This window comes from Hyaena hyaena, unplaced genomic scaffold, assembly GCF_003009895.1.
Source record: "Hyaena hyaena isolate Hyena2069 unplaced genomic scaffold, ASM300989v1 scaffold_888, whole genome shotgun sequence".
Taxonomy (NCBI): domain Eukaryota; kingdom Metazoa; phylum Chordata; class Mammalia; order Carnivora; family Hyaenidae; genus Hyaena; species Hyaena hyaena.
This window is the reverse complement of record NW_024081521.1, coordinates 257,663-281,944: the sequence shown is the minus strand read 5'-3', so window position 1 is coordinate 281,944 and position 24,282 is coordinate 257,663. Positions and strand designations below refer to the sequence as shown.

The 24,282-nt window shown below is 36.1% G+C and overlaps 1 protein-coding gene across 1 annotated transcript in view; it reads right to left on the bottom strand.

Moving 5' to 3' along the window:
* Positions 1-3,246: 3,246 nt before the first annotated feature.
* The window catches only part of SMC2 (structural maintenance of chromosomes 2), a 58,102-nt gene continuing 37,066 nt past the window's right edge, over positions 3,247-24,282 (bottom strand). The window contains exons 19-25 of the mRNA XM_039220420.1: positions 23,760-23,903; positions 21,328-21,522; positions 19,196-19,396; positions 16,946-17,062; positions 11,174-11,334; positions 7,334-7,481; positions 3,247-6,337 (exon numbers count right to left, since the gene is read on the bottom strand). Coding sequence (XP_039076351.1) covers positions 6,179-6,337; positions 7,334-7,481; positions 11,174-11,334; positions 16,946-17,062; positions 19,196-19,396; positions 21,328-21,522; positions 23,760-23,903 — 1,125 coding nt within the window. The 3' untranslated portion in view covers positions 3,247-6,178. The remainder of the gene's footprint in view (positions 6,338-7,333; positions 7,482-11,173; positions 11,335-16,945; positions 17,063-19,195; positions 19,397-21,327; positions 21,523-23,759; positions 23,904-24,282) is intronic.

Sequence of the window (24,282 nt, the reverse complement as noted above, 5' to 3'; positions counted from 1 at the left end):
TTAGAATGGCTATTTTACTTCTGCAGGATTTTGTAGTAACAGATTGGTCATGGAAAAATACCATTTACTGGGTTATGCATAGCTTCAAAATGTTAACACATTTTACAATACACTATAAAAAAATCCTGTCTGTTGCTATGACCACCAGTTATTATCAGAAGTCTTTATTGAGATGTCCAGCTCACAATGACAAATACAAGTTTGCCAGATTTCTAATTTTCATTTGAAAGCTACAATTTTAGTGTTTGCAACAAATGTCAGGTTAATATGACAGGTTCATTCTGTTCATTTTTAAGAAATGTCTAACCAAATACCATAGACTTAATAACCATAGTTTGTCTTAGTCACCTGTCCAAGGAAAAATCATATTCCATGAAAAGTTATTTCAGAGTGCAACTGAAGTAAGAGCATTTCTGTTTTGGTACGTAGAAGTGTTTTACATAGGACTCCCATTTTATCAGATTATTAAAGACGTACTCAGGAGGAGATAAAAAATTTTTATAGCTTCATCAAAAAGTCTTAAGTGAGCTTGCTATTAAAAATGTAAGCTTCAAATGCAGTGAAAAATGTAATCAGTGCTACTAGCACAGAGCGCTACCTGCTCTAGTTTATGCTTAGGGGACAGTTCCAGCCACCATTCAGGCCGTTGTCAACACGCGAGTTACACATTCTGCTTGCAACTCTGTCAGCTCTGAACATCGCAAATTTCTCCTGTTCTGTGCTTTGTCTTTTCATTTCCTTAAGAGTGTCTATTGAAAATATTCTTAAAATTTTAATGTTCATTTTTTTTTCGGAGGCTTGTTTTGTGTGTCCTAGGAAATCTGCCTAAGGTCACAAAATTTTTTCTTCTGTAAGTGTTATAACTACTACTTTTAGGCCTATGTCTCCTCTTTAGTTAGTTTTTGTGTATGTTGTGAAAGGCAATATTTATTTTTCCTAAACACGAAAATGGCGTTTTATCTTCTATAGATGGTATGAGATTCAGTTTGCTAATATTTTCAGGGGTTTTGCTCTTAGAAGCAGGACTACCATGCTGTAATTTTCTTGTTTCATAATGTCTTTGTCAAGTTTTAGTATTAGAACCTTGGCCTCATAAAACAGGTTGGAAGTGCTCCCCTGCCCCAACCCCCACTTCACCTTGAATGGTGAGATTTACAAGTGAAACCACATGGGACTAAAGTTTTCCTTGTGAGAGGATATTTAATCATTTCAACTGCATGAATAGATGTGAAGCTATTCAGGTTTTGTCCACTCTTGTCAGTTTCAGTGAGTTTTAGTTTTCCAATTTTCCATTTTGTCTAAGTTATTGAATTTACTGGCATGAAAAGCATCATAATTTTGCATCCTTTTAAATTAGATTAAGAGCCACAGTGACAACTCTTCTTCCATTCCTGATATTAGTGACTTATAATTTCTCTGGTTTGCCTGAATGGTATAGATACTTGGTTCTCAAAAGAACGAAATCAATGTATCAGTTTGATTTTCTCCATTTTCTGTTCTGTATATGTTGACTTCTTTTATTGTTTCCACCTTTCTATTTAATTTGGGTTTACTTTTTTATTTTTATAGAATATAGATTGAGGTAGAAACTTAGACCACTGAATTTGAACCTGTTTTCCAAATCTATCATTTTTTAACAATTAAAAAACCTGATTCCTGACATAACAGAATAAACTAGAAATCAGTAAGAGAATGCTACCTGGAAAGCCCAGAATCTGGAAATTTAAAATACATTCCAAAAGAATTCAATAGTCATAAGAAATGTCAAAGCAGAAGAAATGTCAAAGCAAAGTTGAATGTATTTTGAAGTTAAAGATGAAAATGCAACATCAAAATCTGAGATGAAGCTAACAGATTACTTAAGAGGGATATTGGTAGCATTAATTGCTTGCTAGAAAAAAAGATCTCAAATCAACAATAAAACTAGAAAAGAGCAAAATAAGCCTGAAGAAAGCATAAAAAAGGAAGTAAGAGCAGAAATCAGTGAATGAAAACAAAAGACAATAAGGTCAGTGAAACAAAAAACTGGTTCTTTAAAAAAGACAATAAAATTGGGGCACCTAGGTGGCTCAGTCGGTTAAGTGTCAGACTTCGGTTCAGGTCCTGATCATACAGTTTGTGGGTTAGAGCCCCGCATTGGATTCTGTGCTGACAGCTCAGAGCCTGGAGCCTGTTTCAGATTCTGTGTCTCTCTCTCTCTCTGCCCCTCCCCCACTCGTCTCTTTCTCAAAAATAAATTAAAAAAATAAAATTGACAAATCTCCTCCATGATTGACAGAGGAAAAAACCCAAAAATTACCAATATCCAGAATGAAACAAGTGATAATCACTTCAGAACTTGAAGACATCAAAAGGATAATAAGGAAATACCATGACTGCTGCACACAAATTTGACAGTTTAGATGAAATGGATCAATTCAGCAAAAACCCCCAAACTATCACAAGTCACCAGTTGTAAAACAAATAATTTAAAGAGCCCCATAACTATTAAAGAAACTATTTTTATTGCCCCTATCCCACCCTTCAATCCCCAGGCCCAGACAGTTTCACAGGAAAATTCTATCTAATATTTAAAGAAGAATTAACAGAAATTGTATATAATTATACAGAAAATAGAAGAGGGAACATTTCCCAAATAATTTTATGAAGTTAATATTACCCCAAAACCAAACAGCCAGCAAAACAAAACAACAAATGTACAGACCAAAGCCCCTCATGAACACAAAAATCATGACCAAGCTATTAGCAAATAGAATTCTATAAAACAGGCATACCCTGGAGATATTTTGGGTTCAGTTCAATACTACCACAATAAAGCAAGTAAAGCAAATTTTTTGGGTTTTCCAGTGCATGTAAAAGTTCTGTTTCTATCCCCCTTCCTATATGTTCATCTGTTTTGATTTCTTAAAATCATAATGGTATTTGTCTGTGATGGACTTATTTCATTTAGCATAATACATTCTAGCTCCATCCATGTTTTTCAAGTGGTAAAATTTCATTTTTGATGGCTGAGTAATATTCAAAAAGCGGGAAACCAACCACAAGAGACTCTTAACGATACAGAACAAACTGAGAGTTGGTAGAGGGCCGTGGGTGGGGGGATGGGTGATAAGTACTGAGGAGGACACTTGTGATGAACACTGGGTGTTGTACGTAAGTGATGAATCACGGAGTTCTATTCCTGAAACCAATATTGCACTGTATGTTAACAAAAATTTAAAAGTTATATTTATACTGTAATCTATTAAGTGTGCAACAGTATTAGGTCTAAAAAAATGCATATATCTTAAAAATATCTTTATTGCTAAAAAATGCTAGCCATCAGATTTCAGGGAGTCGTAATCACTGATCATCATAACAGATAAAATAAGGAAAAAGTTTGAAAGTATGTGAGAATTATCAAACTGTGACAGACTCAAAGTGAACCAATGCAGTGGGGGGAAAAAGGGTGCTGGCAGACTTGCTGGATGCAGGGTGGCCACAAACCTTCAATCTGTAAAAAAAACGCAGTTGTCTGTGAAGCATAATAAAACGAGGTATGCCTGTGCATAAAGAGAACTATAGACCATGACCACATAGGGTTTAATTCAGGAATACCAGGCTGGTTTAATATTTACAAATTAAGAAATGTAATTCATACTATTAATAGGCTAAAGCAGTTACATGATCCTATCAATGCAGAAAAAGCAATGAATAAAATTCAATAACCCGTCCATGATAAAAGTGACCACACTAGGAACAGACGGAAACTTCTTTACCTTGATAAAGAATACAAACCAAAAGCCTAGGGCTAACATTAAACTTAGGTGGTAAAAGACTGAATGCTTTCCTCAGAATTCTGGGGAAAAGGCAGATATGCCAGCTGTCATTACTCTTATACCACACAGTGCTGGAACTTCAAGCCAGTACAGAAAGAAAGGGAAATAAAGGCACAAAGATCAAAAAGGAAGGAAACCTGTCCTGATTTGTAGATGACCTGATTGCAGGAGTGGTTGGCCTATTTGATTACTTCACCGTATTGGAAGAGGGATTCTCAAGTTTTTGCTTTTTCATTTGTTAGGGTACCTGAAATGCCCAAAAAAACCAAGCCAAACAAAAAAAAACCCCATAAGGAATCCTTTTCAAATGTTTGACATTCTTCCTAGATATAATTTTCTCATGTTGCGCATACTGCTCACCTAGGTGTGTCTTAAATTTATTTTGTACAATGAGCACAAATGTTCAAACTGTCGGAAAGGTAGTATGTCACAGATTCTGGAGTCCAGCTGTCAAGACTAGTGTCTTGGCTCTGCCTCTAACTATTATCACCACAGACAAGTCTGTTAACTTTTCTGCTCCATTCAATTTCCTTGATTATGTAATGGTGATCAACAGTACTTCCTTCAAATGTGAAAACGTGCAAATGAGAATAGCATCTGATGTCTAGAAAGAGCTCAGCAAAGGTTACTGTTATTGCAGACCTTTGAAGTAAAGGTCCCCATCTCCCCTTCATGTCGTCTTCTAATCAAAATATACTGACCTGACTCACAAAAATTTAGTATGTTTGAGGATTTTCCTCAAAAAGCAAGATTATATATAAGACAAAAATTAAGGAAGCAAATAGAAAATTTGTAGTAAAGAAAATTAGTTCAGATGTCAAAATATTCAACCTCACAAGTTATTTATCTAATGTTAATTAAAACAGCAATGAAGTACCATTTTATAATTAGCAAATCAGAAGTGTTACAACTAACAGCCGGTGCTGACTGGGTTGTGGTCAACAGGTATGTGATCTGAGTGAAAGCGTGAACTGATAGAACTGTTTCAGCAAACAATCTGCAATACACTTGAAAGGAAATAAAAAAATCCCCTGTTATAGGTGATATTAGACTTCCTGTGACACAGCATTTATAACTTTGGGAGAAGAGGGAAAACACAGCAGACAGAATTAATTCCAGACTTAATCCTTTTCAATGTGTCCCATTGTATCAGTTACCTGGATGTTATCTGACATCCTCAGATGTGTATGAGAAAGATAAGGAATGTTAAAGCCAATGCCAAGAACCATAAGCATGTATTAGGGAAAGGAACTGAGACTCAAGTATCAAGAAGGGATACAGGGCCAAAATACTCAAGATCAGATTAGATCATGTGAGAGCTTTCAAGATTCAGTTTGGAGACACTCTGGTGATGAACCTAAAGATTATAAGAACTACACATATTAATCTAATGGTATTTGTTAGTGCTTTTGGGTTCTTAAAGGAACTTTAACCTTTTGAACTGAAAGCAAAAGACACTAAGAAATATAAAAATAATCAAATTTTGAGTTCTTTTGGTAGAACAGATGGACCTGTATATTTATATATTTATCAGACTAAGGGAAAAAGATAAATTTGGTTTAGTCTGCTGGCTCCTACATTCTCATTCACCAATAGGTTATTATTGATTAGATTATGAAAAGGCTAATAAAAATCTTTGAAAACAGGAGACTTCAGATAAACTTGGAGGGCAGCACGCAACACACCTTCTCCGAGGCTTCTGTTAAAATACTCATAAAGATTTTTTAAAAACTTAAGATTGCACAGACCAATGACGAGGCATATAGAAACATGATCTCCAAACATCATTAAAGTGAGAGAAATCTTTCAAAAATGTTTCCCATCTGAGTCTCAACCAGGGCTCTGCCACTGTATCTTCACAGAACTAACAAAGCTCGGTGCACATCCAACAGCTTCCTTTGTGTTCCCTTTGTTGGTCCAGATACCTGCTTTATAATTCTTACCTAAATGACTTGCTTAACAACAGAAAACACATTAATATTACCTTAGGAATTAAACTAATTAAAAGCTGACTATCAGCTATATTTATCTTATAACTTAATTCCATCTGTTTCTTTTTACTTTTTGCTTTTACAAACAGAATTCACCACCAACCAGGTACCTCAGGTTCCCTAGTGTAAAGAATTGTGTAAGAAAAAACATTAGAGGACATGTATAAAATCACAATCACAGTAATTGGACCATAGTTACACTGATTAAGAGGCATCTATGCTCATTTATAAGTGATCACATAAAGGAAAATACAGGTTAAGTGACAAAACATTACATTTTTACATAAATAAGTAAATCCCAAGGTCTTTATGTTTAAAAAACAGGTCAAGGTAAAGGAGTAAATCTGTACTTTAAACTTCCAAAGGTAGTCATTTGGGTCCTTTTGCCTTGGATGTTGTTTCCTTTGGAATCTTTCCATTTTGGCATTGAGTAAATCTGGCTACCGTAGAAACACCATCCACAAACTTGGTTTTGAAAAGGACATTTGCATTGTTGAACATACCCTCCTTGAGGGACACCACAATGAACTTAAGGGAAAAAGAAAAAAAAAAGCATGGAAGTTATTTTGTAATTTGAAGAAAGGCACTCTTGTTTTTATTCTGGGACTAAGAACTATCTAGAGATATTCTGTTATTCCTTCCTTCCAGTGCTTGGCTCAAAGCGAATGCAAGTAACAAACAGACATAATATGAGGCACCTAAATGAATTCTTGCTTTCTATATTTGGGTTTAGGAGTCTTAATTTTACCTTGAGTGCTTCATTACCCAAGCTGATGACTTCCTGCTGGTTGGCTACTTGCTGCTATCCTCTGAAGCTGCCATCACTGTGGTGTTGCTAGCTCTAAATGCTCTGGTGAAATCGTTTTCTCTGGGATATTTGAAAAATATCAAAGGCTACAAGTTCCTACAGGACTACCACTAGTCATATGGAACATTTATAGAGTTGAAAATAGGCACCACTTCACTGTTACCTGCTAAAAAAGGACCGTAACGAACACCGTGTGTGCTATGATGAAGCGGAACCCCCAAACTGTACACTGTGTTAGCTATATAACCGCACTTGGCAGCCCCAGTGCCTGCAGCAACAGTTCTGTAAAAGCTGTGCTTAAAGGGCTTTACTCTACTTCCCACCCAGAAAAGTGACGAGCACCCTATCAAGTACTACATGATTTTCTGATACTGAGGTATATTCCTAAACCAGTCTTGTTTTCATTGTGCATCCTCTGGCAGCTGGCTAGAGAAAATAATGACATTAACCATGTTTAATTTCTAATTATGAAAAACTTAGATTCTCCCTCACGGTACAACCAACAATTGTAATGCCTGGTTCTTTAAGAGGAAACCAAACCTTCTTTCCTTATTCGTATGTACGTAGATGTAAGTATTCACTGTATAAAGAGGTACACAATGCTTTCATATTCTTCAATCCTAAATATCTTCATATTGGCCATTACTAAAGAATAGTTTTAGAAAAAACACATACTATATTAAAACTATCACTGAGACATTTTTTCTGGTTCTTACCTGAGAATGTGTGAAATGAGTCCGCAGCATTTGTCCAATGTTCTGGGTGTGAGAAAGGTCCAAGGCCGCGTCTACCTCATCCAGGATGTAAATTGGAGCAGGTTTGAATAGGAGCATGGACAATATTAATGACAAAGCCACTAAAGACCTAAGAAAAGACCAGAAGAAAAGTCATTAAAACTTGACTTTACCACTTTTCACCAAAATACTGAAGCAAATCTGCTATTCTATCATGAAGAGTGCAAATTTAGCTCTAAGACTGCCATAGAAATAATCTGAGGTTTCAAACTTAAACACTTTTTTGGTATTAAAATGTTTATTTTAGTTTTTCATTTTTTTCGCTCCAATGAGTTTTATTTTGAAACTGATTTATATTCTTTCCCATCAGATAATCAGGATATTGTAATTGGCATTTACCCTTAAGGAAAGAGCATGTTAAGTTTTTTCTTTCCTTCCCCAATTGCTATTAGATGCCTAGATAGCAGGCAAGTGAGGGCTGTTACACTTACTTGTTAAGACAATAGCTACAATCTTTGTAAATAGAACTTGTTTAGGTACCTTCTTTCAAACTTTTACTAATGTTTGCACACGTGCGTGGGCACATCCCCACATATACACACTTTTTATTGGCACCATTTAAGAGTAAATTGTATAGATTATATGGCCCAGTAATCCCAAAATACTGGGATTAACGGGAATTAATTTCCTAGTGACAGAACTTCAAACAACTGTATGGTTGTTAATCTTGTTTGTCAACTTAACTGGATCACAGAGCACTCAGATATTAGGCTAAACTTATTTCTGGGTCTGTGAGAGTGTTTCTGGGTGAAATTAGCATTTGAATTGGTAGAGCAGTAGAGCAGCTTGCTCTCTCCAATGTGGCTGGACATCACATAATCCACTCAGGGCCTGAATCATAAGAAAGGTAGAGGAAAGAATTTGTTCTTTCTTGCCTCATTACTTGAGCTGGGACATGGATATTCTGCCTCAGTGGTCCTGGTTCTTGGGCCTTCAGACTCAGACTGAATTACACCCCTGGCCTGCCTGGGGTTCCAGCTTGCAGACAACAAACTGTGGGACTTCTCAGCCTCCACAATAAGAAAACCCAATTCCTTTATCTTGCTCTCGCTCTCGCTCTCTCACACACACACCCACCCACCCTCCCTACTAGTTCTGTTTCTCTGGAGAACCCTGACTAATACACCTTATTTAAAATTTGTAGTTACACATTTGAAATTCTATAGCTCTTTTTCAGTTCTCTTCTAGTTAACCATCCCCATAACTGTAGCTGGTTTTGTTCTAATCTGGTATGAAGACTCATAGTTCTTATTTTTTTCTTTATGATCAACAACAGTGAGATTGACATCTACCTCTACAGAGGCAAGCTGAGGTCTCTCAAGCAACCTAAAGCTATTTTTATTGGCTTTCTCTGTGCCAAATGTTTAAGACATTGAGCTTTCTTTCAACTTAATTTTGCAGAAAAAAAATCTTGCCAAGAGTTAAAACTAGTATGCTGGATATACATCTAAAATAATGGTGTATTTCTGAAAATTGTATCATTTTAATTAGAGAAGTAATTTTCAGGTCTCAAAAGGAAAATAAGCATATATTTACTATGCTCTTCAAAACATTTTCTGGGACTTTGGCAAAAAAGTTACATATTGGGATTTGAACTGTAGAATTCAACTTTAGTTAACAGGCACCAGAAAGTGTCTTAGGCTGTTAAAATATTTAGGAATTTTACCATAATGAAATATAATCAGAAGAGTACTATTCTACTCATAAAAATGACAAAGGATTTCATAAAGAAAATTAATAGGTCTTAGTATTTTCTACATACATAAGTTACATGATGGCATCACAGGGCACATGAGAACAATTTAAGAACTATAGACTGTACATCCTGCAGGGGAAAAAATACAAAATTAATAACCATCTTTAATTATGTAAATATTCACAATTTTCTCTCAGTAGGCTTTAATGATTTGGTTCTCTGCAGGTAAGGAGTTAGTCCACATGACCTCCTAAATTTTTCCTTAGTATGCTGATTGAATCACCATGTAAGTCTGGGGAAAAACTTTACTGAAGTTTAGAGCATACTATTTCCAAAACTATTCATTCCTTTATGTAGATCGGAGTTTCCATCTGGTATCATTTTCCCTTCACCAAAAACTTTTAACTTGTATGTTTCTGCTGGGAGTAAACTCCTCCAGCTTCTGTTTTTCTGAAAAAATTTACGTTGATTTCAATTTGAAGAATATTTTGATGAGACATAGAATTCTAAGTTGACACGTTTTTCTTCTAGCACATTCTAGATGTCGTTCCAGATATCTGGCTTGCATAATTTTTGACAATAAACATAAAGCCATTTTTATATTTGTTCCCTGGCATGTAATACTATGCCTCCTCTGCCTGCTTGAAGATAAATCACCATTTCATATAACATGGCTTGCTGTGTTACTGTATGTAATGTTTGCGGGAGGGGTTATGTGTGTTTATCCTACCAAGGATTCATAGAAATTAAGTCTGGGTTTATAGAACTCACCAAAATGGGACAACTGGGGCCATTATTTCAAGTATTTTTCTGTTTTACCTCTTCCTCTCTTTTTGGAATTCCAATTACACATATGTTAGACGGCTTAATATTGCCCACAGGTCATTGCAGCAGTTTTGTGCTTCTCAGTTTAGCTTTAAGTGGTTCTATTGTTGTGTCTTCAAATTCACTCCTGTTTCTTCTACATTGCTTATTCTGCTGATGTCATGTGGTGAGCTCTTCCTTTCATGCATATTTTTTAATATAGCAATTCTACTAGATTCTTTTAAAATTTTAAAAAAATATTTGGAGATAGAGCGCACACAAGCAGGGGAGGCAGAGAGAGAGAGAGAGAGAGGAGAGAGAATTCCAAGCGGCTCTGCGATGTGCGATGTCAGCGCAGAGTCCAACACTGGGCTCGAAATCACAAACCATGAAATCGTGACCTGAGCTGAAATCAAGAGTCGGATGCTTAAAGGACTGAGCCACCCAGGTGCCCCCTAAATTTTTTTTATAGCTTCCATTTCTGATTACATTCTTTTCTCCTTGTAATTCTTAGAACTATTTAATGTAATACTGTAATTTCCTTGTCTGCTATTCTCATCACCAGTCATTTCTGGGTCTGTTTCCATTGAATAGTTTTTCTCTAAGTCACATTTTCTTGATTTCTGTCCAGTACTTTTTATCAGATGCCAGACACTGTGTTATATTAGAGTCTCAAATTTTGTTGTCTTTCTTTAAAAGCACTGGGCTTCGTTCTGAGAAACACTTAAGTTACACGAGGATCAGCTTGATCTCTTCAAGGCATATGATGAAATTTGATGTGTGTACAGACTAGCCTTCACTTCAGGGACATTGAATGCTAGGGTGCAGCTTACTGGGGCTTCCCAAAATTCTAATCTGTTTCTTTTATTTAGTGAGACTACTAGGATTTGTGTTGATTCCCCTCCCTGCATTTGCAATCCAGAAATTCTATGGAGAACACAGAGTTGAACCCTGAGCTCAGCACTTTTGTTTCATTGCTCACAGGTTTCATACTCCTGAGCGACTAATTTCCCAATGTCTAAAAACAATTATTTCCCATATATTTCATCTCATTTTCTAGCCGTTTACCCTTATTTCCTTTGTTGCCTACTATTTTAATCGAAAGTTCTAACCAAAATCTGCAGTCTTACATATTAAGCTCCTTAAATTCTACATATAAAGATAGCTAAGCAAAACTAAAACTGAAAATTGGTAGGCAATGAGATGATAGATTTTAATAAGAGGAATGAGAAATTCTAATGCTGCAAAGAGGGATTACTTACCTCTGACCACCACTAAGTTCAGTTAGGTTTTCTTTCCAAGTATTTCCTAAAGCAACCTTGAACTCCAGACCATCCAATACAGTTTGCCCCTCTGGTGGTGCAAGCATAGCATTAGCACCAGGCAAAAGAGTAGAAAAAATAGACCCAAAGTCCTTGTTAACCTGGATTAAAAAAAAAAAAAACTTATAAAAAAAAAAAATCAAATTTTGATATGTGTATATTCAATCCACCTGATGCATTTTGTTGTGTTACTAACTCAGGTGTTGACAAATTATGGCTTGTGTGACACATCTGGCCATGCCCATCCGTTTATGTATGGTCTATGGCTGCTAGCACTAAAGCAATAATCTAGTAATTGCAGCAAAGACTATATGGGTCACAAAGTCAGAAATGTTTATTACCTGTTCCCTTATAGAACTAATTTACTGAGCTTTGCTCTAACTTCCAAGGGGAACTAGAGGCTATACTTCTCACTTTTCCCTGAAGGTTTGATACCTTTGTAGGCCATACTGCAGGAATCCTCAGACCTACAACTGTGTAAGACACCGAGCTTTCAGTTGGAGAAACAAACAAAAAAACTTTTTGGCATAAAATGTTCTGTTATAAATCTTGTTCTCTTTTGACTGCTTTGATAGGTCAGTGGTTATCAGCTAATCTTAAAAAGTGTAAGTTCAGGGTAAAGTCTCGGAAAAATAGAGGCATGAAATCAAATAACCAGATCTGTTCAAGGTGTTGAATGGTCCTTTTCTATAGCCTTTGTCTCAGCCAAACAAGTTGTCAGAAGACAGGAAAAGGACTGGACCCCAACAGAAAAAGACTACACAAACTGGTTTATCCCCATCAAACCATAATAGGTAACCTAGAGACTTTCAACATATTCTAGTTTGAAATTGGGTAATTTTTGTGCATACACACTTGATCAATGATTTGAAAATTTGGCCACCTGTCTTCAAATACATGACTAATAATCTTAGTTCAGCAAATCTAAGAGTGTATACATACACAAGCAGAACCCATGAGGAACTTGACAGTCATGTTCTCTAGAGAAATCTTTAAATTCAAGTGCAAATAAACTGTTCAAGAATATTTGTAATAATACGCACCTATACATACTAGCAATCAGTGCTACTGAATATAGATTTAACAAGGAACATAGTTTTAAGAGCAACTAAATACATGCTGGGTAATACCCTACAAAGAGGAAACAGGCTTTAATTTTATCTGGGACAGGTTTCTACAACTAGGTGAGGTTCACCACAATGGAGAGGACCACCATCTTTTTTGAGAATGATGAAGATAGCAGAGTATTCATAAACAGTTTTGGTTCTTTTGCTTTTCTTTAATTTTTTGGCCAGGTAGGAGAAAGGCACTAAAGAGAGGATTAAAATAGTGGAATGCTACGAAACCTAGAACCCAAGTGGAAATTCCTCCAAAGGAGAAAAGAGAAGCTTATCAGTTACAGGCAGAGAAGAATATAGCCCTATTCAAAATAGGAAAAGTACATTATATTCATGGATAGATATAAAGATGAAATGCAATTAAATTCTGAAAATCTAATATGGTTAAGAAGGAAATAGAAAAATAAAAGACACAACCAGTGCTGAATATACTCTGGCTTTGTGAATCGAGTATGCTGGAAGCCAGAATGAAGTATATAATACCGATAATAAAACTATTACCTCAACAGGTTACTGTGAGGATTAAGTGAGAAAATTAATGAGTATAATTCCTAGCATATAATAAACATTCAATAAATTTACCTGCTTTTAGAAAACTTTGGAAATTGGGGGAACATCAATTTAAAGGATAAATGTATACTTGCATTAAATCCAGGAATCATGTGGAAAACAAAAACCTCTCAGACCTAGTGTTAAATCCACACTTATACAAGAATGGGGCCAACGTTATGCATGCATTTAAAGAGACAAATACTACCCCAGGGAGATGAAACACTGAAATAAGTCATAGGGTACTAAAAACCAGGTGACTGTACTACCATTACTAAAAGCGAAGTTTTTAGAATTCAGAATTCTGAGTAATTACAGAATTAAAAAGCAAAAAAAAAGAGGCAAGGTATCAAATGAAATTACAGAGTCACAGGATTGTTAAAGTACCAAACAGCACAGCAACTGTGTTTGGAATCTGGAAAACTTCCACATAAGAGGCTAAGGAATTATCCTAAAGGAGACAAATATATGCAATTTTGCAATATATGCAAATTTCTACTTCTAGGGAAGTAGAAATAAAAGAACCGTGAAATCTGCCAAAGTTGTCCTAAAACAAAACATACTTGGGATTTTGTTTAATGGGAATCTAGTGAAAGAGAATTCTTAACCACCTTGTTTATTGCCCAAAATTTAGGGGCAACGAGTGTGACAGAAGTTAGCAACTAAAGGCAATTTTAACTGGTCTAAATTTAGGAAAAGAGAATCCAGTTTTTCCACCTTTGGCTATATGATCTTAGGCTATTTCATCTATCTATATCTGTCTATCCACCCATTTTTTAACTTACAACCAAATTAGTTAGCATATAGTGCAATAATGATTTCAGGAGATTTCAGTGATTCATCCTGTGTTTAACACCTTGTGCTCATCTCAACAAGTATCTTCTCTAATACTCCTTACCCACTTAGCCCATTTCCCCCAACCCCTACAGCAACCCTTAGTTTATTCTCTGTATTTATGGTTTATCTCTCTCCTTGTTTTTATATTATTTTTGGTTCCCTTCCTTTATGTTCATTTGTTTTATATCTTAAGTTCCTCATGAGTGAAGCCACATGGTATTTGTCTTTTTCTAATTTCACTTAGCATAATACCCTCTATAGTTCTATTCTTGTAGTTGCAAATGGCAAGATTTCATTCTTTTTGATTGCTAAGTAATACTCCTGTGTGCGTGTATGTGTGTGTGTGTGTGTGTGTGTGTGTGTGTGTACACACAGGGTAGAGTAGTTCTATTTTTAATTTTTTGAGGAACGTCCATACTGTTTTCCAGAGTAGCTGTACCAGTTTGCATTCCTACCAGGTGCAAAAGAGATCCTTTCTCTGCATCCTCGCCAACATCTGTTGTTGCCTGAGTCGCTAATGTTAGCCATTCTGACAGGTGTAAGGTGGTATCTCATTGTGGTTTTTATTTGTATTTCTCTGATGACTAAGTGATGTTGAACATTTTTTTCATGTCTTGGTTGGCCATCTGGATGTCTTCTTTGGAGACGTGTCTATTCAGGTTTTTTGCCCATTTCTTCACTGGATTGTTTTTGAGTGTTGAGTTTGATAAGTTCTCTATCGATTTTGGATACTAATCTTTATCTGATTGGTCATCTGCAAATATCTTCTCCCATTCTGTTGGTTGCCTTTTATTTTTTACTGTTTGTTTACTTTTGAAAGAGAGCAAGAGCTGGGGAGGGGCAGAGAGAGAGAGAGAGAGAGAGAGAGAGGGAGACAGAAAATTCAAAGCAGGCTCCAGGCTCTAAGCTGTCAGAACAGGGGCTCAAACTCACAAAATATGAGATCATGACCTGAGCCAAAGTCTGACGCTTAACTAAGCTACTCAGGTGCCCCCCATTGGTTGCCTTTTAGTTTTGCTGATTGCTTCCTTTGCTATGCAGAAGCTTTATATTTTGATGAGGTCCCAAAAGTTCCTTTTGCTTTTGTTTCCCTTACCTCCAGAGATGTGCTAAGTAAGCAGTTGCTGCAGCTGAGGTCGAAAAGGTTTTTGCCTGATTTCTCCTCGAGGATTTTGATGGCTTCCTGTCTTACGTTTAGGTCTTTCATCCATTTTGAGTTTATTTTTGTGAATGGTGTAAGAAAGTGGTCCAGGTTAATTTTTCTGCATGTTGCTGTCCAGTTTTCCCAGCACCACTTGCTGAAGAGACGGTCTTTATTCCCTTGGATATTCTTTCCTGCTTTGTCAAAGATTAGTTAGCCATTTGTGGGTCCATTTCTGGGTTCTCTATTCTGTTCCATTGTTTTGCATATTCTTGTGCTGGTACGATACTGCCTTGATGATTATGCTTTGTAATACATCTTGAAGTCTGAGATTGTGATGCTTCCAGCTTTGGTTTTCTTTTTCAGGATTGCTTTGCCTATTAAGGGTCTTTTCTGATTCCATACAAATTTTAGGATTGTTCTAGCTTGTGAGGAATGCTGGTGTTGTTTTGATAGGGATTGCATTGAATATGTAGTCTGATTTGTGTAGTATCAACATTTTAACAATATTTGTTCTTCCAATCCATGGGCATAAAATATTTTCCCATTTTTGTGTCTTCAATTTCTTTCATAAGCTTTCTATAGTTTTCAGTATATAGATTTTTCACCTCTTTGGTTAGATTTATTCCTAGGTATTTTATGGTTTTGGTATAATTGTAAATGGGATCGCTTCCTTGATTTCTCTTTCTGTTGCTTCATTGTTGGTGTATGTATATGAATGCAAATGATTTCTGTGCATTGATTTTATATCCTGCAACTTTGCTAAATTAATGGATCAGTTTTCACAGTTTTTCGGAGTATTTTGGGTTTTCCATATAGAGTATCCTGTCATCTGCGAAGAGCGAAAGTTTGACTTCCTCCTTCCCGATTTGGATGCCTTTTATTCCTTTGTGTTGTCTGAGTGCTGAGGCTAAGACTTCCAATACTATGTTGAATAACAGTGGTGACGGTGGACATCCCTGTCATGTTCCTGACCTTAGGGGATTAGCTCTGTTTCTCCCCATTGAGGGTGGTATTAGTGGTGGGTCTTTCATATATGGCTTTTATGATCTTGAGGTATGTTCCTTCTATCCCTACTTTATCAAGTAAAAGATGCTTTTCTTTTTATCAAGAAAAGATGCTGTATCATGTCAAATGCTTTCTCTGCATCTATTGAGAGGGTTATGTGGTTCTTGTCCTTTCTTTTATTGATGTGATGTATCACACTGATTGTTTTGCAGATATTGAACCAGCCCTGCATCCCTGGTATAAATCCCACTTGATCGTAGTGAATATTTCTTTTAATGTATTGTTGGATCTGGTTGGCTAGTATCTTGCTGAGAATCTATTTAATCTTTCTGAGCTTTGATTTCTTCATCTATAAAATATGGATGGATGGTTAACTATCAGTTATGGAATTGTTTTAAGAGAAAACAGTAACTACTTCATATATGTTAACTAACATTAACATGTATAAAATGCTTTGCCACAAAACTACAGAATGCATAAATGTGAATTCTGAAATACAATTAATTAACTTGTGAGTGGTAAGGAATATGCCAATCTTGTTAGAGAAATGTCCTAAGAATGAATATTTGACCTCTGTGAGTCTGGGAAAGAGAAATCAAGGAAGTTAGAACCAAAGGGGTCCCTGGGAAGTTTCCAATGACCAGAGATTTCCCAGTGCAAAACTAAGCTTGCCCAAGGCTTTTAAGCAGCGAGAGTGGGGTACGGCACATATTGGATAGATTCTAAGGTTTCAGACAAATAGTATCTCTCCTTTAAAGGTAACACAGACCTAGAAACAAGAATGAAAAATAAAAAAATCTAGAAAGTCGGACATTTAATGTAATGTAGGGACCAGAGAAATAGGCTGTTGAGACTATGAAGGCAGGACACAAACCTACCTTTGCATACAAGCAGTGGTCAAGTCCAAAAGGACAAAATGCATTTAAAAGTCAGGATTTAATTAAGGCATGTGCCTCATTCAAACACAAATCAGCCATTTCAAATTCATCTTAGAGTATAAACCCGTTGATAATATTCTCCATCATATTGAATAAATGATAATAGTTTTGGTTCAAATACCTTTTGCCAAGCAATATTTAGGGCTTGGTTTTTCTTCTGGTCCAGGTCTTCTATAGTTGCAAGGATTTTGGATTTATCATTTTCTACAATTCTCTTCTTCTTCATCAAGTCATTATACTGGTAAGATAAAAAGCATGCTTAATTAAAAAAATGTAAAGTTTTCTACTCTGGAATTCAGTCAGGAATAGAGGTTTAGTTTGTATATAGAACATATACACTTCTATTTACTTCATTAAAAGTCCTAATGTAAACCAAATTATGAGGAAGGTAAATATATCATCTATGTGTAAAATTTAGCTGTTATAACTGAGAATTTATAGGATAGGCTCCTGAAGTATTTTGATACTAATATACCCATATCTTTCTAGCAGCCAAGGCAAAAAAGAAAACGTATGTAAACTCCAAAGTAGCCCTGCATGCTTTCTCCTTGAGTCGTCTTAGCAGTAACACAAGGTTTCAATTCTTCACTGGGATGTACAAGTCCTACATAATTGGGACCTTATTTATCTCTGACCTTTTGGCATCCCAAACCTCCCCAGGCTCCAGCCATATGGTCTTTTTTCAGTTCCTTAAATATAATAAGCTCATTATAGCCTTATAGCCCTTGCATTGTTCTCTTTCCTGATTGCTCTTTTTCTGTATCTGACATAATTGGTCCTTCAGGTTTCAGCTCAAACATCATAGTAGTCTTTCCTGGTGAATGTAGAAACTCACTGAAAAAAAATTAACGGAAGCTGCAAAGGGAGATTTACACCATGGGTAGCAGTAGAACTTTATAAAAATCCTCACTCATTTCTCCTCAAAGCCTCACATTTCAAGGAGGCTTCAAATTCTCCCTTATATTACACTGTAGCCAGTCTTACTAGCTTCCCTGCGGTCTCTCTCCTTTAGAGCCAAGCTCCTAAAACCCACTCTATCTTTTCCTCTTATTCCTTGCATAATTCCATGTAATTTCTTACGTGGACAGATACAAAATACAACAAAAAACAAAACAAGCGCCATCTGGGTGGCTCAGTCAGTCAGTCATCCAGCTCTATTTCAGCTCAGGTCATGATCTCAGTTTGTGAGTTTAGCCCCGTATCAGGCTCTACACTGACAGTAAGGAAGGAACCTACTTAGGATACTCTGTCTTCTGCTCTCTGCCCTTCCCCCATGCTCTCTCTCTCAAAATAAACAAATATAAAATAAAAGGCCATCTTGCTTAACAATAGGGCCTTCCCCTCTGGTAAGGAAATGGCAGTTGGTGAATTCTTTAAAAAAAAAAAAAAAAAAAAATTATCATTATCTAATAAAAGCACGTAAGTGAACAAGTTTCACGATGATATGCATTTCAAATTCAGACCAAAGACTTTCTTCCACAAAACATATATTGCCAAGCTTTAATGGAGAAATAAAAACCAGCAGGAACATTTATAGATAGATCACAACAGGAGCATTATTAGCCTGTTTGGTATCTAACATAATACAGATTCTTTGTAGATACTAATGTCAATAACAATTAAAAAAAACCCATTACAGCAAAACTTCTTAAATGTAATTGAGCTCATAAGTATTACCACTTTTAGAGAGTTCTCATAACTCTCTGATACAAATTCAAACAGAATCTTCCAAAAATTAAAGTATAGGGCATAACGTAAAATTACTCAGGCTGCTATCTCCTATGGAGCTGTCAAGAATAAAGATTGCTTTCCCTGTGGAGTCTTGTAGTGACACAGCAGACTCTAAAAGTTCTGTCAGGGTTGGGGAGATGTATAACATTATCGCGTAAGTAAGCATCAAAACAGAAGATGGTGCTGGATTTACAGATTAGTAAAGGAGTGGTTATGCAAGTAACAATTTAGTCATTATTTATGTAATGGTTTTAGTATACCCTAGAGTCAAAAGGAAGACAGTAATTATGGAATGACTGGTGAGGCAGACAACAGTATGCCTTATTTTTCAAGGCAACTGAAAGAAATGATAGAAATGGGAGGAGTTAACATAAAAAAGTTTTTATTTATACTAAGAAATGATAGACCATATTCTGGGCAAAGCCAGTAGAAAAGTTATTCAAGAGACAATAGAATATATAAATAATTGATGCAAAACAGTTAAATAAGAGAGAACTGAAAAGGGAGAAAAAGAAAACAAATCCAGTATCAAGGGCATCAAGCGAAAGATTGACTCTAGTAATTGCCACCGGGGTCACAGAGAGCTATCAGTGCTACTCATGCCCTAAGGAGGCCAGACAGTCCAAGGAAAAGGACTTACCCGCTCTTCAGCTTCTGTCAATACATTCATAGCTCGCATGTTGACATTTCTTCCTAGTTTCTCCTTCAATTCTTGCAACTTCTGAAGTCTCTGACCAGCTTCTTTAGGGTTGTTGGTTTTGAAATCATAGGCACTATTAGGTTGCCCAAAGAGGTGTTTCTCTGCATTAATCCAGTCATAGTCTTTCAACATTTTGGAGACCTAGCCACATAGGATAACGGAAGAATCTATCATTGTTTACAAATCGACATTTAAAAACTAGTTTCTTAAACGTTTACTAATTTTAAGTACTTAGGAGAAAAGCCCCACAATGACTCATTTCAAAAATGAGGTTCACTGTTAATAGTAAACATATACTAAGTATGAATATTTTTACCTGGAGAATAGACTAAATAGAAGAAAAAAGATTACTTAAGCATTAGAAAAAGAGCTAGGTCAGAGAAATCCGTACATGTGAATCCTTTCCATTAGAATGAAATGTAAGATAAGGCTCCTTCAATCTACTGCTTCAAAAATAATTTGTGAAAATTAAAACTCTCATGAGAATACTTAAGTCATAGATTTGGTAAATTTGTGAAAGCCTAATTAAAATTCTAAAATTTACTAGGTAAATAAAAAGCTGCCCTAAACTTTGACTCCATTCCCTAGTCACCCTCTTTTGACAAGGCACAGTAGTATACTTATTTATATAGAAAGAGTCAAAAAATTTAGAGCATAGTGCTTAAAGACTTTCTTGTACTAAAATTGCTTAAGGTTGGTTCTGACTGCTAGAGTCTAATCCTTGTCAGTCTATTTATCCTCACTAATTCCATGGGTACAGTCTCACCTCCAGGATCGCAAGATGATCATTTCCAAACTATCTTCCCTGCTGGTCCATAGGTTCAATGAAGGCATTCTGGGTCCATGTTGCTCATCCTTATCATCAGTGACTGGCCTACTATCTGATACTAGCTGGTATGCAATAAATATTTGATAAACTATACACCTGAAAGAATCCTGGACTTTTTAGCAGTTCTACTTTCAAGTCTCCTTGTCACCTTAACCATAAATAAAATCCCCTACCAATCACCACTACGAGCGCTTTCAATTACCGAAAAACTATTAACAGTAATATTAACATTGGTAATATTTCACTAATGTGGCTGTAAAAAACATTTTCTTTAAACTAAGTGTTAACTTCAACAGGCACACAGGTGAGGTGACTATTTTGTATTTTCTGACTTTTTTTAAGTTAAATCTCTTATACTTTTAAGATGTGCAAAAGCATCAAACTGTTACACACACATAAGAAAACATGACGGGCAATTACTAAGACTTCATGGGTACAGCCAATCTTACTTAACCAGGCAGAGAATTTCTGCAAAAGCATGTATTCTCTTTAAATTACTTATGGTACTATGGATACATGGAAGGAAAAAACTTTTTTTCTAATGTTTACTTACTTATTTTTGAGGGGGATGAGAAGGATAGAAAGAGGGGGTGACAGAATCCTAAGCAGGCTCCTCACTGTCAGCAGAGAGCCCGACTCAGGGTTCAAACTCATAAACTGTGAGATCACAGCCTGAGCTGAAACCAAGAGTCACAATGCTTAACTGAGCCACCAAGAAGCCCCAGAAAGAAGCCTTTAGGAATGAACAAAAAACTGAGATAACTTCAAAAAGATAGTTGCTTAGCAAAACATCAGATTTCAGATGAGGCTGCAAAATTGACTATAGTGATCCTCATAAGGACATCCAGAAGCCAATTAAATCCTTTTTTAAAGATTACATGTAAATACATGTTATTTTCCTTATTTTCAAAATAAACTGAAAACTCCTAGGCAATAAAATATATAATCACAACTAATATGTTAATAGTTATATAAATATTTGGGGATTAAAAAATGTTCAGTTCTATGGGAGACCACTAAAACATCTTGTAGATAGGAATAACTGAAATTTAGAAATATTTGTGCCAGTTGGTGAAAATAAGCATTGTTGAGAAGCCAATAAAATAGCTGTAAGCCTCAAAATTCTGTTACATGGCATTTCTGCCATTTATACTGAATTCTCCATTGAGCAGTTTACCAGCATGTTTCAACAACTCAGAAGCAAAAATCTGATTGTGGGTAAAAATAAACAACACAAACGTGCCTTTGCAGCAGCATCTTCAGCTTCCCGTTTATGTTTGCTGATGTTGTGGTCCAGTTCCTTAATTTTAAGCTGAGAATCATTATTCTGTTCTTTGTGTGCTGCTACTTCGGCATATTTAGCTTTAATTACATTGTCTTGGGCTGTTATCCCTTCTTTCTGCTTGGTCACCTCCTCTTGAGCTTTATTTACGGACTCCTGAAACAAATAATTAGAAGACGATATATAGCAAAGTAATATGGGCATATTTTTAGTTTATTAAGAGATCATCTAACAAATTTCTGGGCAAGACAGCAATGTGATTACAAGCAGATGGTCCCCCTAACCCTCTACATTTTATATCCCCATTAAAATGACTAATTTATGTACAGGAGAAAATGTGTTCTACCACTAGAAAAAAGGTGGGAAATAGTGTTCATGATGGAAGCAACAAAGTTTCTGGGGGATACAGTGTAGCTGGGATAAACTGAAAGGGAAGAGAACTATAGGAAACTGACTTGTGAGGTCAGAGTAAAGTGGCATTTCTGGGTAGTTAACAAGATAATATGCCAGATCCCCCCCATATCATTTATCAGGAGGGAAAGGATGCAGGCTGGGTTTTCTGCTGTTCCCTTCTGTAGATATAAGCCATTATTTATCAGTGACAATGAAAGGTCACAGTGTTTGGTTCTAGCACAGGGGTCAAAACAGAAAAATAAAAAGTTTCTTGCTTTGACTTTTACTATCCCTTTACCTCACACAGTTGGAGCTACTCAATCTCCGAAGTGGTAATTATAACTGCAATTCAGTCTATTACCAACCTGCCCTGCAAATTTGCTTTGGAGGCAAAATAGAAAGTGAACAGAAACTAGAAAATTTCATCAGTAACGCAGAATACAAAGCTGAGAAGCATTTTATTCTCTAAATTTCAAAAAAAGTAGTTAAAAACTGTTATCCTGCTATTGATTTGATAATGTGTTAAAAACAAAAAACTTGAATTTATCCATGAAGAGAATCAAAAGGAAAGACCAACTTCCTGAAAACACCACAGGCTACAATCACAATTATTTCAAAGAAAAAACATGAAAGAATATGTAGAAGTAGATGACATAAGCAAGGCAAAAATACCACAATGGAAACTGTATGGAACTCCCCTAATGAAAACAATCTACACTCAGTTAACATAAAAATCAATGATATATGTTATTTACGGACAGTATCAATTAGCAACATGATTAAAAGGTACTGAGGCAGTATATCTTAGAAGTTCTCATCACAAGAAAAATATTTAACTGTGTCGTGAGAGATGAACAAGACTTTTAAGGTGGTCATTTTGCAACATATACAAAAAACAAATCATTATGTTATACACTTAACACTAATACAGAGCAATTATACCTCAATATGAAACAAACAAAATTCAAAGGCAAAAATCAAAGAAAGGGGCTAGAGGGTATCCAATATTTATTAGGGACACTCTCTAATAAAGACATACCACAGTATGAATTTACAGGTGACAGAATGTCTTCATACCCTAAGATCTGAATCCATTCCTCTCTTCCCTGCTTCTGATAGCAGAACATTTCCCCCCCAACCAGCTACAAGTATAGTAAGCCTCATCAGTAAAGGATGCTGTAAGGAAACTGTAGAACGAAGAGGCTTTACTTCCCAGTTCTGGTGTGCTTTTCCAGAAGGCAAGTTTGTCATGTGCAAGGGCTAGCAACCTACATGGCTTCCCTGGCATCCAGTGGATGGGGAGAGGGGAACAGGGCTTTGCAACATGTTCACATGGCTGGATTTCCCCTGGCACTCCAGCAAATTTCACCACCAGGGGGCCACAGTTACATCTTCAACTAGTTCTGGTTTTCAGCCTACTGGTGCTATGGCTCTTTTCCGGATTTGTTCTTTCCATGGGTGCATGCCCTCAGCCCTATGGCTGGTAATGGCTATTCCCTGTATCTGCTGTTCCTATATAATTCAGAATTCTCTTTATTCTTTAGTGATCATCCCATAACATTCCAAACTCCTATTGTAGTTAAATTCTTTACTTAAACTCTACCTGTTCTAATTACTGTATAGTTTTTGTCTTCTGAGTAGACCCAGACTAAAACAATTAGTAATATTATTTCAGGACTCTTTTTTGGATCAGGAATCATCGTTTTGCCTCTCAACAAGACAAGAATGAAGAGGGGCACCTGGGTGGCTCAGCTAGTTAAGCAACTGACTCTAAATTTCAGCTCAGGTCATGATCTCAGGGTTTGTGAGTTTAAGCCCCAGGTTGGACTCTACTTGATTCTCACTCTCTGCCCCTCCCCACTCATGTTCTCTCTCTCTCTCTCTCAAAAATAAAGACAAGAATGGAAGAGACCAAGATCTCTAAAGTCAAACATCTTCAAGCCAACATTCTTAAGTGGATTAACATTTGTAATTTCTCTAACACTGTAAGTAAATCTTACCTTATTTTTAGCCACCTCAGCTGCCATTACTTCAATCTGACCTTCATAGGATTTGATAGCTTCATTTACAGCTTCAAGCTGCTGTTTATAGGATGCATGCTCTCTCTTGAGCTCTTCCAGCTCCAGAGTGATAGCTTCAACTTCCTACAGAAAGTTATTTAGACATTCAACAGATTAACTACTGAAAAATAAATATATACATATCAACAAAATCAGTTAAGATTCTCAAGCAGCTAAGACTTATAGCTCATTCAACTACCAAAACACATGTAAGCTGCCTCCCCATAAGAAGGGAGGAGAAAGGATATTTATTTTCCTATACTTAAAAAAAAAAAAGACAAATGTATGTACAGTATTTACAGGTTCAAAGAACTGGGCATAAACTATTTTTTCATTCCTACAGGGAAAAACAATATAGAATTCTACATAACCAATAAATTAGCAGAGGAAAGCCTTTTTTAAATGTCAAAAAATCTCACTGCTCAATTTTCTTTGTTCCCATTATAGCCTTGTTTGTTACAGA